The sequence below is a fragment of the Phocoena phocoena genome, chromosome 1, assembly GCF_963924675.1.
Source record: "Phocoena phocoena chromosome 1, mPhoPho1.1, whole genome shotgun sequence".
Classification (NCBI taxonomy): Eukaryota; Metazoa; Chordata; class Mammalia; order Artiodactyla; family Phocoenidae; genus Phocoena; species Phocoena phocoena.
Genome location: NC_089219.1, coordinates 181,937,238 through 181,956,776, shown reverse-complemented (window position 1 = coordinate 181,956,776; position 19,539 = coordinate 181,937,238). Strand labels below are relative to the sequence as shown.

The window sequence follows — 19,539 nt, the reverse complement described above, 5'->3', positions numbered from 1 at the left end:
TTGATGGGTGTACCAAGAGTGCAAGACCCTAACCATTCTTTACCTGGGTCAATACTTAGCATTGGTTTTTGCAGCAAGGAACTTTGAGGGATGAGGTTACATCTCCCTTTGGGACAAAAGTCAGACTGGCTTGTTGCTTGCTATAAAAGCAGTGGATTCCCCAAGTGATTGCTCCTCTGTGTGATGCAAATTCACTGCATGCACCCCATTCATTTGAGCCCATCTCACATCCATGTAAGACTTGCATGCTGGCAAAGTCTATGTGAACTCAATGCTCAAGCTGCCTGCTGTGCTGTGAGTAATAAAGTCCTTTGTCTCTAACCCAAGGTTTATGTCTTCTGCCAGAATCGATGAAACAACAGGCTAACTCACTGGCTATAAGGAGGGTAAAATTAAATCTCAGACCCAACAGTTATGGCAACAAAGATGAGATGCTGACAGAGACACAGCTTTCTGGAAGAAGAATGTCAAGGGCCCTTCAGGATGGGTTCAGGGACAGAGCAGGACTCTCTGGCCTCTCCCCCAAGTGATGGGTGAGACAGGAAAGCAGGGGACCTGCACCATCCTACCTAAGATTGAGCAACAGTGGGTAGCATTAAAATAAGCAGCCCCAAATGATGCCCTGGTGGTTGCCAGATCTCCCTGGGCAGGTGGAGGAAGGGATGCTGTCCTGGCAACAGGCAGCAAGCCCCACAGCTCCAGCTGAGTGGCAGCAGGTGTGTGCTGCTGAGTCAAGGAGAATTGGAAGCTGAAATAGATTCTGTCAACAATGAGGACCTTGCTATTCAGTACAGAACCTCAGATAGACCAAAATGTTATAGATTGGTTTGGATGAGTCACAAGCAGTCACATGAAACTGAAACTGAATGATGCAAAAACGTACTGTGTGGTGTGGACCTGCTGTCTCCCTGCATGACCCTTGGTACCTCCCTCCCCCTGTAACATGACTTCAGCTGCTTTAAGGACAAATATCCCTGTCCACACAGGACCTTGAGTCACTGTCTCACCAAGAGGTGGAGCTGCTCCTGCCTGGTGAGCCTCCTTTGACAGGGCAGAGGGCAGGGCGTGCAAAGGGCAGAAACGAAGGGGCCTCCCAGCCCAGGGGCTCACCAGACATCAGGAGACCCTGGGGAGGGAGTAGCTCTGGCGCTTGGACTCCATTCCTGGAGTAAGGACCAAACTGGGTGAACAGCTTTCCGGCAACCCTCCACCCTCTTCCTCAAGGGCAAACCTCCCCCCACCTAGCATTCCTGCACTCCCAGCTGGGAGACTGTGTGGGTTTTTTGGTGGTTGTTGCTTTATCTCCTAAGTCACCATGGGTTACAGTCCTTAGTCTGTGTTCCTGAGATAAAAATGGCATCCAAATTCAATGCATGGAGTTTGGATGGGGCTGGTAGAGGGAAAGGATAAAGTGACCTTATGGGTAGGAACCCTGGGCTGAATCGATGCACAGCTGTGGCTTCCATATCCACACATATAATGGAAATAATGGGTTCTATGCCTGCACTTCCCCAATCCAGAAGTGTCAGAGGGGTTTCTCCCATTTAGGGTTTGCCACATGTATTGTCCCCTCCAGGCTGGTGCAATAGAAACAATGTAGAATCTGAGGAGGAGAAAGGAGTATCAGAGCTTTAGATGCTGGGGAATTGATAGAGGCTGTTTCTCTGTATAATATACCTGGTCTAATCCAATTACACCCCTCTGAAAACAGACACACACAAAGGCAGCTACTAATCTCTGTTGCAACTGACTGCACCTGATTCATGGCAACCTGCAACTCCCGGACATGACAGACCCGTTTTCGAATGGTCAACCTGGACTGCAGTGCAAATATGGAGAGGACCTTCAGGCCTTGTTGGTCAAACGCGAATGATATATTCAAGATCACGGCTGATTTGGTCTTAGCAGCATTTTGGTTTTACATGAAAATGTGGCAGCTATTCCTTTGGGGAAAAAAAAACTATTCCCCATTCAACTACTTTGAATATAACCACTTACTCAATGGGGCCCTCTATCCACAGAGATTAGGATCCTCTTATGCCTGGGCCTGATCAGACCAAGTTAAAGGCTGATGGTGTTCAGGGGAAAGCATTGGTCATCCATGCCCCAACAACTGCAGAAAGCTGATTGAGATGAGGTCTGGTCAGCACAATGGCCTGAATGGAAAGCTGGTCCTCCTTGCCTTAGACAACAGTCCTATGGACCAGGCATTTTATGTTTTAACTAGTTCTTGGGCTACAGTTAATGATCTGCCACTTGGAAGACCACAGGCTGGCCGGTTAAAGATCCTCCTCTTCAGGGCCTTCAATTGTGGAAGTAAATTTCAAATGCCCATCGGACAGTCTGGTCCAGTCACACGGATCACCAGGGGAAGGGCCCATTGTCTGATGAGGCTAAATCAAGATGCTCATCAAGCCTGAACCACCCAGATCACTGCTATCACCGCCTGGATCCATTCCTGTACCAGACAAAACAATAGGTCAACCATCAGGGAAGACATGACTGTGATCTAGAAGGACCACTCTGTGCCAGACTCTGACTCCTGCCACAGTCGGTCCAATAGTCCAGCAGTGAAGGAGGTCACATTCCACAGAGGAGCATTTTCCTCTCTCCTCTTAGAAAATCGACTAGTGGATCTCTGACTCTCCCTGGGGACTGCCATTGGCACCTTGTCACTAGAGATACATTTTCAGATTATGTTGTTGCTGTTCCATTCTGATCAGCTGACTCTAGTTTTCAGCTTTCCAGGCCTTCTGCAATCTGACAGTAGCATTTTTTTTCTTATAAAGGCCCCCAACAATGGACGGATAGTCAAGATAAACAAAGAACATTCCACACGCCTTTATTCTCTGATAAGGCTGCTGGCACCACTAAGAGGTGGCACAGACTTTTAAAAATTTTCATTGAAGTATATTTGATTTTTTTTCCTTACTCAAAAGCCTTATGTCTTCTGCCAGCATCCATGAAGCAGTAACATACTAAGTTAAGAACTTGTAAGTAGGATAAAATCAAATCTCAGATCCAATAGATTTAGTGGACAGAATATGAGGTGGTTCTTCTCTGAGTGAAATTAGAAACCTGATAATAACTGAGGGTAACAAAGAGGGAGGAGGTAATGGAAGTTTGAAAAAGAGAAAGTATAAAAAGGTCATCTTGGGAAGTAGACCTCGAAAAGAAGTGTTCTCTAAGGGCTAGGAGTCTCCTGGAAATTTGTGATCATAAATATCAAGTGATATTCATCAGTTAAGTGTGTGAGTTGTGAGTTTTTCTCCAGCCACACTCAAATTGTTTGTAGGTGTGCAGAAGATGAAGTGTGAGGTTTAATCTTACGTGTACTTTTGCCAGGTAAGTACAATGGAGAGAGACAGGATCTGGGGAGCTGAGGTTATACGCAAGGAAATAGTTGCAGTATTAGACTGAAGTCTTAGCTGAGACAGAGGGTGAGGCAATGAATAAAAACTTGGTTGGAACAACTGACTAGGTGCAATGAAAAAGTGTTGGCATGTAAGTGAACTGGAGAAATGGAGGTTATGGTCAGAGAATAGAACGATGGAAAATGAGGTTTTTAGTGAGTTATTGGTGACAATAAGGTCTACATTGTGACCACAGAAGTGGGCAGAAGTTGCCGGGTGGCAACTTGGAAATAACTAAGGTCATTTGGAATATAACGAGGTCAAATGACTGGGAAATAAGGTTTGCAGGGATATTCCATATGGGTGTCTCCAAGAATGATAAGAAAGTAAGATACTAAAATCTTCAATGACTAAAGTGAAGGTTCCAGGGGGTGGGAGGAGGATTGTAATAAGGAGAAGCAGTAGGTGCCATCGTATATGAAGACATATGCTTCCAAATGAGTTGGGGATTTGAATGAAGAGGGAGGAGCAGTTGCTTAGAGGTAGAAATAAAGTGAAAAGGACATTGAGTTGACTTTGGGGACCAGTCGAACATGGGATTTGGGAGAATAAAAAACAACTGCCATTTGAGAGGGCTGCAGAAGAATAGTAGTACCCTGAGAATATAGCTAGATTGTAGCTAAAGCATGTAGGTGAAAGAAATGTGTGAAAAAGAGGTTGAGGAGAGTGATAATTGAGTTTATAATAAATTTTGAGATCTTTAGCATAGAGTGGGACGTTCAGAAAAGGATGGGAAATCAGGTGAAATTAGGCAATGGCCAGAGCATTTTGGCATCAGAGACTAGGGCCTGATGGGCCGGAATGAAGAGACCTGGGGTGCTGGGACATCTGTGAGTGATGGAGGTAAGCTGACTGGTAAGTCACGGTGAGACCATTCCTGACGGACTTCATAGGAAGTTATAGTCAGCTCTGATTTCAGCCTTTTCAAGAATAGCTGCTTGAGTGCTGACTAGGAAGAGGTGAAGAGGACCACTGCGGAAGGAGGGGTGGTTTTTACCAAGAGCAGGTATAACAAAACCTTTCATGGGAAAAAGAGATGCAACCCTTTAGTCAGAGATTTGGTTGATCTAAGGTTTTGGATGCTTTCCTGAGGCCTGGGACCTGAGCTGCTCAGGGCTGGAGTAAAGCTCCAGACAAATGTGTATGTGGAGGTGGTCAGGGAGGCAGATGGGGTGGGGGGAGAAGGGTGTTTCTGAAGAGTCTTCCGTGTTAATGTCAGAAGGCAATGTTCTGAATAAACGACCCCAGCAGTGGACTTTGGTAAAAGCCATAACCTTTGATTTGGTCAGCTGGCGGTCACTAATGTTGCTCTTTCTAAAGATTAGCATGCTTAAAGAAACTCTGGGGGATCTTGAACAGCAAGAAGCAGAACGGGGTTTCCAGATGGCCATCCTCACAAGCAGCAAACACGCAGCTGGCCTGGTTATATGCAGGCTTGCCGTGTGGGCTCCTGTAAGCACAATTCCTAGTATCTTCAACCTCTTCTCTGAACATTTGTTTCAAGTCCTTGTTCTAACAATACCTGGCTATTACTAGAGAATGGTACTTCCCTTACAGGTCTAAGAAATGGTGGAGGCCCACATCTCTCACACAAAAACAGAATCCAGATTGCAAGGACAGCGCCTGTGGCATGACGATGTGGATTATTGAGAATTTAATTATGAATTTCCTGGTGAAGGATTTGCAGTGGTTTTATTCTTTAGCTTTAGAAAACTGTTTTCTCTTTCAAATACACGTTGGCCAGAATCCTTGATGTGGAGAACTGACATCTGTCTGCTGATTATCCATTTGAGAGCTTTGCCTTAGCTTGTTTGACGGTAAGTCAACAAAATAATGCTAACCTAATAAAGCAGCCACAGCCCGTGAAGCCGCTGTTCCCTGTCTCTGTCCTGATGGTCTCACAGACATGTCCATCTCTGGATCTGATCTGCATTTGATCTTCCAAATCTTGACTGTTAAATTTCCGTATTAGATATAACATCTTTTTTGATAGTAAGTAGTAAGCATAATGAACATGATTTTCAAAATCAATCTACGTATAAGGAGGTGACACACCTTTCTTAATTGTTGTAGCTAAGAGAGCAGAATCAAAAGTAGTACAAGCAGGAATGTGCTCATATGTACTAAAAAGAGTTCCGTTTATAGATGTTAATATTCATCATAAAAGCAAAGGTAAATGAATTGGATTAATCTATTGAAAATATTAATATTAATAAATGCCTTATTAAGTAAATAAGGATGGAAGCAAAGTTGGCTCTTCTAGGGTTACAGCTTTATATGTGTATCTAATATCTGTTCAAGTTATTTAAGATCTGTACTCTCAAACTTGAAATTGTAAGTAAGGAAAAAAGTGCATCTCTAAGAACAGCGAGCCAAAAACAACAAATGAACAAATTCTATGGAAGATTTCTCTGTAGGCAGGAGATGCTGACTGCCCCATATGCTTGCTTCATTGCTTCACGAATACAGGAAGCTTTCAATGTCACATGTTCGGCCCTATGTGCCTATTTTAGTTGGATTTAGGCAGAATGACAGGATTTAACTTTTAAGGAAAAGTGAACACTTCATTTTTAACAACATTGTGCTTGAGGCAGATGAACCTGAGAACGAGAGATCCCATGAACAGTCACTTTGCCAGGTGGCACTCATCAGGGTGTTTACTGTTGAGAACCCCTCTATTTCTGCCTGAGGTTTGAAGCCAGGACATCACAGGATCCCCTGCTGCACCGCTCAGTTCTTCCCATGCACAGAGCAGATGGGTGAAGCAGAATAAAATCCCCACCTCAGAGGCAACAAGGAAGCACTCCAGAGACCAGCAATGGTGTTGCTCTTTGCTGGAGTAAATGCTAATTGGAGTTGGTGAGTGAAAGTTAGAGCTGAAAATTGGACTTGGCTTATGAGCAGTTGGGAAACTTGTTAAAGGTATTATCACTCTCACATTTTGATAAACAGAAACAAAATGTTCACATTAAAAACATGAGTCAATTGTTTCCAATTTAACTTGGTTAGAACACGATGCTTCAAGGGTAAGCACACAGGTCATGAGATCCTTTCTTAATTTTTAGAAGCAACATGATCATTTGTATTAAAAAACTACCAAGTCATTTGGATTCTCATAATTTCCACTAAATTCTATCTGGCAAAATAGCATAAATAGGTCCTCTTTCCTGATTTCTCTGACTGTACCTTTTTATGGCTTCACTGTGACAGTTATCATACCGTCTTGTATTCTTGTGCATCTTTTTCCTCCCGCTCTTTCACTTTCCTTTGGGAAGAAACCATGTATTTTCATCATTATATCCCTAGAACTGAGTCCAGTACCCCAAAGTGAAAAGTTAAAACATGATAGAAAGAAGCAGCCAACATTCCTTCTAGTAGCGGTCAAGGATGGTCATACAAAATAAAGATAATTTACAGCTTTGGACTGGACTGGACTGAACAGTGTTTTTCAACTACAGGCCTTCTCCAATTATAGAATTATTTAGTTTACCATTAAAATTATGTGAATATGTGGGTTTTAAGTAAATGCACAGACTTTAAATCAAGTGTTTATGCACCATTCTCATTTCAAGTTGAACATTGCAGCTATAGGCACAAACTGGCTATGGCAGTATGTGAGGATATTTTGCCAAAGAATATTTTTTAATGATTTTGAGATTATTAGAGAAGAGTAACCATTATTGCATCTAGGCTCATGAGTTTCCAAGTTTCAGTTCTGATCATTAAAATACCTAAATGGATCTTCAGACTTTTCTCAATCATCTTATCAAATAATACTTCTGGTTTCTGTGGGCTCAACTTGCCTTACCCGTTGAAAGTCCCAGAAGAAACCCTGGTAAAAGCTGGTCCCCCTTCAGAGGGGCTTGGTTTCTCTCATTAGGATTCTCTGCCCCCTTTTACCCATGTTTTTACTATTTCCCATTTTCCATGGCTTTAAGCTCTCTTTATTTCTCTCTCTCTCTGAGGACTGTCTTCAGGGACCCTCAGTTAATTTCTACTCTGGTATATTTCACTTTTACATTATAAAAAAGCTAAAAAATTGCATTCAATATCCAACCAAAACCATTTTTAATTTGGAACATAACTGTACATGTAGTAAAGAGCAACAAATACATCCTTAATTATAATTTAAAAAATGGAAGTGTTTGTAGCTATATTTAACAACTCTAATGGTTTCTTTGAATGGAGCTCTGTCATTAAATGTATTATTCACAATTATATTTTTCATCATGATGGAAATTTATTTTAATATAACAAGTGATAGAACTGCAAATATGTATAGCTTGCAAAAGAGTAAACTGTGTCATTTATATCCTCAGCAGAGAACAGTGAGAGCCCTGGTGGCACCAGATATACCAAGCAGACTAAACTAACACTGCCACAATTCTGAAATCTACCTGATTATTAGACCTACATAGCCCACAAAAGTGGGTTATGACCTGTTTGCCCAAAATAAAAAGGTGACTGCCCACTAAAATTTTAAAAATTCAAATAAGACTAACAGTTTCCTAGCATAACATCCAAAATGTCCTGGATACGACTGAAAAGTCACCCATCATACCAAGAATCAGGAAAACCACAACTTGAGTGAGAAAAGAAAATGAACTGATGTCATCAACTCAACCTGAGCTGGATCAGATTTTAGAATTATCTGACAAAGATTTAAAGTAACCATCATAAAATGATTTAATGAGCAATTACAAATTCTCTTGAGATAAAAAGGAAAGGTAGATAAAAGGAAAAGTAGAAATAAAAGGAAAAATAGAAATTATCAGCAAGGAATTAGATGCTACAAAAAATGGAAATTATAAAACTGGAAAATAAAATAGGAGAAATAATCAATTCTCTGGATGGGTACAATAGTAGAGAGGAGATGAAAGAGGAAGAGAATAAAATTAGTGAATTTGAAGACAGATCAATAGAATTTACCCATTCTAAACAAAGGAGAGAAAAACAAATGAACAGAACCTCAGGAATCTGTGGGAAAATAGCAAAAGACACAAAACTTATATTACAGAGCTGCAGGAGAAGAAAAAGAGTAGGGCTGAAAGAGCATTCAAAGAAAAACTTGGCTAAAGAGATCCTAAATTTGGCAAAAGACATAAATCCACAGATTTGAAAAGCTCAGTGAATTCCAAATAGGAAAAACCCAAATAAATTGACACCAAGACACATCATAAATAAAATTCCGAAAACTAAAGACAGAGTTGAAGGTGTTATCACTACCACACTTTTTCTCTACAAGTAGCCAGAGAAAGGCTGCCAATTTCAATGATAGCAGATTTCTCACTTGAAACCATGGAGTGCAGAAGGAAGTGATGTAGAATTTTTCAAATGCTGAAAGAAAAGAATTGTCAACCATGAATTCTATATTCAACAAACTACACTTCAGGAACAAATGGGCAATAAAGACTTTCTCAGATAAAGGAAAACCAAAAGAATTGTCACTAGCACATCTATTCTTTTTTTTTTTTTTAAGATTTTTTGTTTTGATGTGGACTATTTTTAAAGTCTTTATTGAATTTGTTACAATGTTGTTTCTGCTGTATGTCTTGGTTTTTTGGCCCTGAGGCATGTGGGATCTTAGCTCCCAACCAGGGATTGAAACTGCACCCCCTGCATTGGAAGGTGAAGTCTTAACCATTGGATTGCCAGGGAAGTCCCAGCATACCTACTCTTAAAGGAAGGCTAAAGGAAGTTCTTTAAACAGAATGTAAACAGTAGAATAAGAATCTTGAGGCAAAAGGCAGAAAGGAAGAACAATGGAGAGGGCAGGTAAATATAATAGAACACTCTTCTCTGCATGAGTTTTCTAAATCATATGTAATGATTAAAATAAGAATTATAATACCATCTTATCCTCAAGACAATGATATTTTAAAGTGGGGAAGACAAAGGGACCTAAGTGGAAATAAAGTTTTCCTCCACTTCACCCAAAATTGTAACATGTTAATACCAATAGGCTATGATAAATTACATGTGTATATTGTAATACCCAGAACAACCACTATGAAAACTACACAATACAGCTGAAAATACTATAAATAAATCAAGATGAAATCCTACAAAAATGGTCAAGTAACCCACAGAAAGATAAGAGAAACAAAGAAATCAAACAGAAAACACAATAAAATGGCAGAGTTCACCCCTAATAAATCAATAATTACTTCAAGGTAAATGGTCTAAATATATCAATTAAAAGGCAGAGATTGACAGCATAATTTTGAAAAAGCATGATCCAATAATATGCTTTTTAATACACCATTTAGAAGAAACTCACTTCAAGTTCAATAAGTAAGTTGAAAGTATAAGGATGGAAAAAGGCATACCATGCAAATGTTAATTTTTTTAAAAGGCAGGAACATGATTATTTATGTAGAAAATATGAGAGAATTGACAAAAAATCTCCTGGAACTAATAAATGATTATAGCAAGGTTGCAGAGTACAAGGTTAGTATAATATACAAAAGTCAATTGCTTTTCTACATAACAGCAACGAACAAGTAGAATTTGAAATTAACAACACAACACCATTTACATTGGCACCCCCAAAACGAAATACTTAAGTATAAATCTAACAAAATATGTATAAGATTGATATGAGTAAAACTACAAAGCCCTGGTGAAAGATATCAAAGAACTAAATAAATGGAGAGATATCCCACGTTCATGGATAGGAAGACTCAATATTGTCAAGGTGTCAGTTTTTCCCAATGAGATCTCAACCAAAATCCCAGCAAGTTGTTACATAGATATCAACAAACTGATCCTAAAGTTTACATGGAGAGGCAAAGGCCCAGAATAGCCAACACAATATTGAAGGAGAAGAACACAGTTGGAGGACTGACACTACCCAACTTCAAGACTTCAAGACAGTAATCAAGACAGTGTGGTACAGGCAAAGAACAGACAAATAGATAAATAGAACAGAATAGAGAACCCAGAAACAGATTCATGTAAATATAGACAACTGATCATCGACAAAGGAGCAGAGGCAATTCAATGGAACAAAAAGACAGTCTTTTCAATAAACGGTGGTGGCCACAAGCAGAAAAATGAAACTAGAAACAGACCTTACTCCCTTCACAAAAATTAACACAAAAGGGGTCACAGACCTAAATACAAAAAGAAACACCTACAAAACACCTAGAAGATAACATGGGAGAAAACCTCTTGATAGGTAACCTTGGGTAAGTTGACTTTTTAGATACAGCACTGAAGGCATGATCCATGAAAGGAATAATTGGTAAACGTCACTAAAATTTAAAACTTCTGCTTTGCCAAAGAAAATGTCAAAAGAATGAGAAGACAAAGTGGATAACTGTTCATGAAGCCCATTTTCTTTTTATTTTAGGTACACCACAAAACTAGATTTCCCAGTCTCTGCTGCAGTTAAATGTGGTCCTAAAACTAAATTTGACCAATGGCATGTGAGTAGAAGACATAGTCACCACTTTTAGGGCCATAAAAAACTTTCTAGATGCCACACTCCATTGTCTTTCCTCCACCAGTTGCTTGTTGCAATAGAGCATGGTAAACTTGGAAACCATGTTTTGAAGATGGAAAAAAAAGAGAGGAACCTGTGACCCTGAATCACTATTTGAAGGACAGTTGATTACGAGAACCCATTTTTGGAATTCACACGAGTGGAAAATAAGCAATTTCATTAAGCCATACTTGGGGCAGCCCAGGACTTCTTAACTCATATAGTCATTCTTGGCTGCTCTTCAGAAATTAAGGCCAACACACTTCCCTGGAACATTTCACTGCCTCTCCTGTTTGGATCTGCAGATTCTTTGGTCAACCATGTTCTTTTATCTGATAAGACAACATTAGCAATGGCCTCTGACTTTGATAGAATCTCTTCTTTATAACCCTAAACCCAATAAAAAATTTTAGAACTCCCTTACCTTGTTCCAAGAGGGATTTAAAGTAGCTGACAAAAATACTTACACTATACCAGGATCAAACAATTCAGAAAAAATAACAAAAAAAAAAAGGCAAATGTAAGAAACAGAAACAGGAAATTTAAATAATCTCAGAGGTAGGGTAAATACAGAAATATATTCCAGAAAAACATATATGCTTGTAGAACCCACTTTTACCTATAAGATTTCTGGTATCTTACATTGTTGGGAAATGTGATGTACTACAAGATTTATTTCATGCTTTTTTTCATTTATCAAGATTTATTTGCACACATTTACTAAGGGAAAAAGCATGCAAGCTAGAAGCTATTCAGGAAAAACAATACTTATACTGATGTTGACACTGGAGAGGCTTTTCCCCTGTGTGTTTTTCATAGAGGGGACAGTGAATAAGGAAATCTTCTTCAGCAACCTTACAGCAAACACTGCCATCAAATAAATAGACCCCCTCCCCCTTTTTTCTTATTCCTTATTTTCTTTTCTCAGAAATCCCCGATAGCAGCTGAAATATTTTCCTCAGATATCACTGGATCTATTGAGAAAAGAATAAGATAGAAATCTAGGTTGTAATTAGTTTTCTCAGTGGTATTCTTGCAATTGCAGGTAACTTGCTACTCATTACCAAATACGGGACTGTCTCCAAACTTCTGAAAATTTTCAGAAATGGGAGCAGACATAAACACAACTGTTCATTGGAAAACATACGTGCACATTTCCTCTGCGTTTTAGAGTAAGAATGCTGTAGAACAAGTTAGAGTCATTTAAATTTGATATAGGGAACAACTTTAGCTATAGAATAGTTGATTACTTGAGACTAGATAATTTTTCTGTGTAAATGTAAGTATGTTAACTTATTTAAGCAAATTTGAATAACATAAAATGTAACATCATTATAAAATATAATGACATAAAAATTCCAACATTTTCTGTTTATAAGGTGAAGAATTTGAGTCAGCTTCTAATTCCCAGGATAATGTATACAGGTATTTCCCCTTTCGTACACCTCTTCTATCCCTATTTTTAACATTTTCCTCATGATCTGAGGAATTAGGATATGTGACATGAGGTATTTTTCAGGCCCACAAGGGGGACCCTTTGCACCACAGCAACAGAGGTTATATGGCACAGATCTCACTGCTCATCCACAATTTGGTTGAATGCGTGATCTGCCATCAAACGCTAGAAAGTCAAGGCATCTCCCCAGCCCTGGGCCTCACCTGTGAGTCCAGGTGGACAGATGCAGATGTAACCTGAGGCTTCGGGGTGGCCGGATAGAGACAGCAGCTGGGCAAGACGCCCATGCCCTTCCCCTGAAGACAGCTCCACGCATTCCCCATCAGACTGGCAGGGGCTACTACTGCATTCATCGATGTCGGTCTCACACTGGGCCCCCGTGTATCCTGCAGGATAAACGTTCAGAGAAGCTGCTGAGTCAAAGCCCCTCAACCATTGAGTATGTGCCTGACCGGCGGCTGGCCACTGTGCTGGCACCAGTTAACAAGGTGCTGGCCCTCCCTCAAGGAGCTGGCAAAGGATCTGGTAAGGGAGGCTTCCACGAACATGAGTAACAATGGAGTCACTCCTATAATATCGATCAATGCTTTTAATAAAGATTGGATGAACAAGGAACTTCTGGATAACCTTGATCTAACCTGGACATTTTAACTAGACTCCAATTCCTCAAATATTCCAATTGTTTGAATGTTAAGCAAGGAAAAAAAATGACATATTTTTCCAGAGAATAGCTGTAAAGTCAGCAGGATCTACATAGCCAACCCTAAATTCTTCTCTTAAAACTCAAAGTAAAGGTAAATAGTTGCTTCTTAACACTCAGTGAGACAATAAAATAGTGATTTGTATTTGAATGGATTTAGCTGGGTCATTTTGTTAGGGACAAGAATAAAAACAATAAAACATGAATGATTTAGTACTTTATAAAACATTTTAATATTAACTATTAAAGAAAGTCCCTATCAGAACTATTCCTCTGGTTTTACATACATATGCCCTGTTAAAACTATATACGTATATATTTATTGTGTGTGTGTTAACATAACTGGAACTGTACTGCACGCATCCTTCTGCAACTTGCTTTTTGAACTCCCTTGCACGGTCTATCCACGTTAAATTTACAATCCAGAGTTGTAAAAGTTATAAATCAAATCATGGTATTTCTTTACTTTAAAACCATTCAATGGCTTCCCTCTTCACACAGAATAAAATTTAAAATCCTTAAGCTGACCGGCCCTTTATTATCTGGCCCTAATCCCATCTCTGCATTCCTGTCCCTAGAATGTTTTCTACCCCAGGGTCTTCATAACATTGTTCCCTCTCCAGAAAACCCTTCTCCAAGACTGTGCTTGGATAACTCTAAGCTTTCAGGCTCCACCTCTTATTACGTTCTCTTTTCCTCATGGTCAGATCTAAGTAAGGTCCTTTTTTCTTTCATATACCCAATTCTTTCCTTTCATTGTCTTACAATGATTGCTATTATGTACTTACTTTTATAGTTATCTTTTAAAATTTATTTACATATATAGCTTTCATTTGTTGAGGTATTTGATAGCTTTCTCCCTCAACAGACTGTAAGCTTCACAAAAGCAGGGACTGTTTTTTTATTCTCCACTCCAAGACAGAGCAACACCTGAGTAGTAGGCCTTCAATCAATGTCTGAATGAGATTCAGATAGTTCTAATCAACAATTTAGATGATAATCCTAGCTTAGCAGATAAACTAGAGAATTGATGAACTCGTAATAAGCAGATAATGAGAAGATGATGTAATCGCTTATTTTGTCATTTTAATGAAAACCTGAATGGGGACCTATGTCAGATCGTAAGCACAACATAAATTCTGTTGCTCAACAATATAATACTTTTGTCACATTTGACCCCTGGGGCCTTTGTCAGTGGTCTGAAGAAGAAACTTAGAGTCGAAAAGGAAACTAAAAGCACATGTCAGATCAAGGTCCCACAATCCTTGGTAGTGACCCTACCCCAGAACCCTCAGTCTTTTATGCCTGAATGTCTACTTTTTAAGTGCTTCTATTTCATACTTACGGATCTACAAATATTCACTAAATAATGGTTGTCACAAAGCCATTATAAAAACTTGTGCTATAGTTGATTTACTAAAGAAAGTTCTGACTATTTTCAATTTTCTTCTCATTCTAAGTTTGAAGACTCACACACACACAGGCCAGGTTAGGAAGTAATTTAGAACCTTCATAAGTCCTTTCTGGCTTTCCAGCTCATGCATTGTCTTATTCTTATCCTGAACATTAGGAAGGTTCTGATTTATAGTCTTACCAGTCCTGTCCCCACCACTGGGGCCCTGTGGGGCTGTGCTGTACCCTTTAACCATGTATATAAATAGATTCCTCCAATCAAGGCTACATTCACTAGATTTAACAAGTTTTCCTGTAAAACTCTGTACAAAGAAACGATATGATGCTGAGTCAAGACCCCAGGGTTCTTAAATTATGTTTTTTTTTAAAAAACAAACCCAATCTTTTCTGGGTAACAGGAAAACTTTCAAGATAGGCATTGTAATTAATTACTCTTGAAATGAGGACCCTGGGCAATTCCAGCAGTGGATTCTTGCCATCGTGCTCAGTGGCAGTGGTCTCGTGATCCAAAGGAATGGTCTCCTTTTCTTAGATATGGAGTAGCTTGTAGCATTAAATCTTCTCTTTCTATATAACTGTGAGAATTGGGTACAAAGACATTCTGAGTTTTCTCTTTAGGCAAAATCACCGTCCATCCAGCGACCCAAGAAACTCAGAAGTAGAACTGTCCTAAATCGGTGTCCCTTTCTCAATCCCTACATCATCTCTACCTCCTAAAGTGCTCTCATGGCCATCCATCCCCTCATCTCCACCCTCACCACTATGGTCTTTGTTCTGGCCAGTTGGCTTATCTCTTATTTAAACTATTGCAGAACTCTCACCAGGTTCCCTGCCTTTAGCCTTATCTCTCTCAATCACCTTTCACTAAAGCCAGAGAGCTCTTTTTAAATTAACAGGTCAGATTCTGTCACTTCTCTGCCCTGTAGTTTGCAGGGCACACAAACAGCATTATGACCCAGCTTCAGTCACATCTTGCTCCCCAGCCCCATCTCTCCACCCTCAGCCCTGTGTAGTCCATCATTTTAAGCAACCACTCCAAGTTCCACAATTAGACATGCTCTCTTCCACGTGTGCCTGCTGCCCTTTCTTCTTTCCCTCTTCTTTCTCTTCCTCTCTTCTATCCTTAAATAAGTAATGAGCTGCTATGTGCTGGCCATAGGGTCTAGAATGGCCAGTCTCCTAATCTTAGTATCTAGTTGACATTTATCGAGTGCTCCCTATGGTCTAGGCTGAGCTGGGAGCTCCTTCTATATTGCTGGAATTGTCTCCACAACAACGCTATGAGGTGGATATTATCATCCTCATCTCTGCTTTCTCTATCGATGAGGGCACTGAGGCTCAGAGTGGTAACATGGCCAAAGTCACACGGCTGGTGGGTACAATTCTGGGATATGCTTAGTGATCTTTCAAGTTTTCTAAAATGGTGCCTCCTTGGTCAAGCCATCCCTGAACTTCTTCTCTCCTTAATCCCTTTTACAGAATTTATTAGAGCTTCTTATTGTACCCCAAATTGTACTGTACACATTTTTTTCACACTGTATCCCAGATGGAATTTAAGCTCCTTGGAAGGAAGAGCCATGTCTTTCTGATTGCCAGATTCCTCATATGAGGAATCATGGCACTGAAATCCATGTGGCTTGAATGTATGGAACACATGCTGGTCTTTTTTTTTTTAATAAATTGTTATTGGAGTATAATTGCTTCACAATACCATGTTAGTTTCTGTGCCCTAAAGGCTTTGTATTGGAGCCAGGCAGTTAAGAGGAGCTGCCTACAAAAAGACCAGGACTGGCTTTGCTGTGCAACCTACTGGTCTTTTTTTAGGCAGCTCCTCTTAACTGCCTGGCTCCATTACAAAGCCTTTAAGGCACAGAAACCATCTCTCATACACAATTTCCACCTCCTGGTGTAGAGCTTGGTGTGTAGTAATACATAGTTGCCTTTTCTTTGAGTACCTAATATGTGCCAGGCTCTATTTTTATAATTTTACCCCTCACAACAACACTACAAGTAGTTTTTTTGTTTATCCTTCATTTGTGGATGAGAAATTTAAGAATTAAGAGGTAACTCACCCTAGTTTACTTGGTTAACAAATGGTGGACTTGTCCTGCTCCCAAGCTGTCTGCTCCATGCCCTGCTTAGGGACTGAGGTCCTGCCCAGAGTGTTGATTGAGTGTTGAGTGTCGGTTGATGACAAGAATGTGGAATAACATGTTTTGGAAGAAATTCAGTATTACAGGGGGCCTGTTGATTCAAGTGTTACATACTGTTTCCTACTGACCAGAGCCAATGACCAAAGGATAAAAATATACCCTATTCGTTATCTGGAAGTGGGGAGACACATGAGATACATAGATTTCTGAGCCACAGAAGAATTCCAAACTTCCTTTTATACTTTTATGTTTGCGTTGTTTTTACCTACAAAATGCATTTAACCAAAGCGTGTTACACGTGCCTCAGGCAATGAGATGTCTTTCCATCAGAAGCTGCTACTGACAGGACTGACCCTGGTCTCCATGCCTCCTCCCCGGCCACAGGGTCATCCTTTCCTCAGACAGTAATGTGAGTGGGGAGGAGGGGGCAGATGACCAGCAAGCTTGCAACAGCTAGATTTTAAATAATCATAAATTTATCAGTGTTTTCCAATGGATCAAAAAAGAAGAGAGGGGCTTCCCTGGTGGCGCAGTGGTTGAGAGTCCGCCTGCCGGTGCAGGTGACGTGGGTTCGTGCCCTGGTCCGGGAGGATCCCACATTCCGCGGAGCGGCTGGGCCCGTGAGCCATGGCCGCTGAGCCTGCAAATCCGGAGCCTGTGCTCCGCAACGGGAGAGGCCACAACAGTGAGAGGCCCGCATACCGCAAAAAAAAAAAAAAAAAAAAAAAAAAAAAGAAAGAAAGAAGAGAGATGAAATGCTCTTTCATTTCTAGCAATAAAATCCTAGTAAGAATTAGGTTAAAATATGTCAAGCAGGTTCATTGCCAAAATTAACATCAATATTTATGGGTGGCCTGTTGCTTCAAGTATCACATACTGTTTCCTCCTGATTCTGCTATCACCTCTACACTCAAGTCTAATTATCTTTTAAGTATAATTTTTAGTTATGGTTTATGTGTTGTGTAACTTGTATTGTCTTTTACATTATAAAGGGCTAGGAGAATACACCCATTTCTGGAATATCATCCTATACCCTTTATGGGTACCATTATGATCACACTGACTCCATGAATTATAATACAAGCACTTAGGATTTTAATAGTGATTCATGGGTTTTAATATATTCTAGGTGTCAAGGAAAACATCTTGGAGGAAAAGGAAGCATCTTCCAGTGAAGTTTACTCCACAAAGACCATGCTGAAATCGACTCTTCCACTGACTTTTTTTCCTCTGTGTTTCTTCCAGAAGATTCTGATGATTGGGCAGCTTGGTAACCTACTTCAGACAATGTATAGTGTAGCAGTAGATATGTTTGAGCACTGAAGAATACAATTAAATTAAACAATGATAACTAGAAGAAAGAGTTGGTTTTAAACCTTTAGAAAGAAGAATTTTTAGTTTCTATTTGCTATAAGTGATTTGTTTCTATTCTAAGCAAAAAAAAAAAAAAAAAATGGTGGAAGATATTTTGTCACTTACCAGGCCAGCAGTGACAAGTGTAATTGTCAGCACTGTCCTCACATGTAGCATTATTGTGACAGGGTTTTGACCAACATGGAGGCATCAAGGTCTCACAATGCGTCCCTGTGAATCCACTACCCATGCAGTTACAGCTGTACCTGGAGAGTAAAATGAAATTGTCACATCAACTCTTGGTCATATTAAGATCAAATATTGTTATCCTGTCTCTTCACTTGTCCATCAACCCCAGACCCATGGCATGGTTTTAATACTTATCAAAAACCTTGAGGAATCATCTCTATAAGCCTGAAAGCATTATGTGCTTCCATATTAATAGCTTTTTATCTTTAAAATTTTACAGTACAGTTTTCAATCAAAATTATTTGGAAACCATGATTGTATAGTTCAATTTCCTCACCCATAAATTGAAGGTAATAGTACCTTTGTGACAGAGTTGTTGGCGTAATTAAATGTGCATATAAAGAATGGAAACGGCATGCCAAAGGGCAGAAAATACTGAATAAAACTACTGAATAGTACCAAATAAAGTTGTTAATATTGTGAAGCAGTAGAGACTGATTTATATCATCAAGGCACTTTTTTATATAGAGAGCCCAGAAAAGAAGTCCCTTATGAAAAATGAAACAATAAATTATGAAAAAAATAGGAAAAATTCTCATTATATAAATTTTGACTTATGTTTTCTTATTTTCAGAGTACAAGAATATTTTAGTCTTGCTATTTGTAATCATTCACTGATTAAGTGGGATTATCTGACAGACCTAAAATACAAATCTGTTGGGGAGAACTGTTCACTTTATCATAATAGGCTTTCAATTTAGACGGTCTCTCCTTGAGGATCTAGTATCACAAAAACATGGGCTTACACACTCAGCTTAGATAAAATGAGTGTCTGGGGGGAGGGATACCTAGTATTGTATAAAGAGTAACAGTCCTGTTCACCACGGCTGTGTGTCTATTTACCACCAACACAGATATTAAGATTTCACTAAGGAAACTTAAATATTAGCAAATATAAGTGACTATAATTTTTACACATAATTTTGCTAGCTAGAAATCCTCTATTCACTATTCCATTTACTTGATTAAAAATACCTACTACAAATCTACTATGTGTAAGACATTGGAGGCAAGAGCCCTGTGGTCACGGCTGGCTAGTGGACCTCAAGTCACGGAATCAGTCTCCATTTGAATCTTCCTTTGTCTGCAAGAACCTTTCATGGGGTAGAGTTTCTGACTTTCCCACGCTCCTCATAGCAAATGTGTTAATTTTTTGCTGTGGGAAAATAAAGTTAGGCTGTAATTGCTGACCTTGCAATGACCTCAAAAATTAGGTCATAAGAGAGATGTGGATACAACAGAAAAATTATTCATGGCACGCATTCAGGTAAAGAGAGGAAAGCTGGCAGGTTCAGCCTTGCTCTGTTTGCATTTCC

At 39.6% G+C, this 19,539-nt stretch overlaps 1 protein-coding gene across 1 annotated transcript in view; it reads right to left on the bottom strand.

Annotated features, from left to right (window-relative positions):
- CRB1 (crumbs cell polarity complex component 1) overlaps positions 1–19,539 on the bottom strand; it is a 145,242-nt gene that overhangs the window by 101,413 nt on the left and 24,290 nt on the right. Inside the window, exons 3-4 of the mRNA XM_065880477.1 lie at positions 18,101–18,240; positions 12,559–12,741 (exon numbers count right to left, since the gene is read on the bottom strand). Coding sequence (XP_065736549.1) covers positions 12,559–12,741; positions 18,101–18,224 — 307 coding nt within the window. The 5' untranslated portion in view covers positions 18,225–18,240. The remainder of the gene's footprint in view (positions 1–12,558; positions 12,742–18,100; positions 18,241–19,539) is intronic.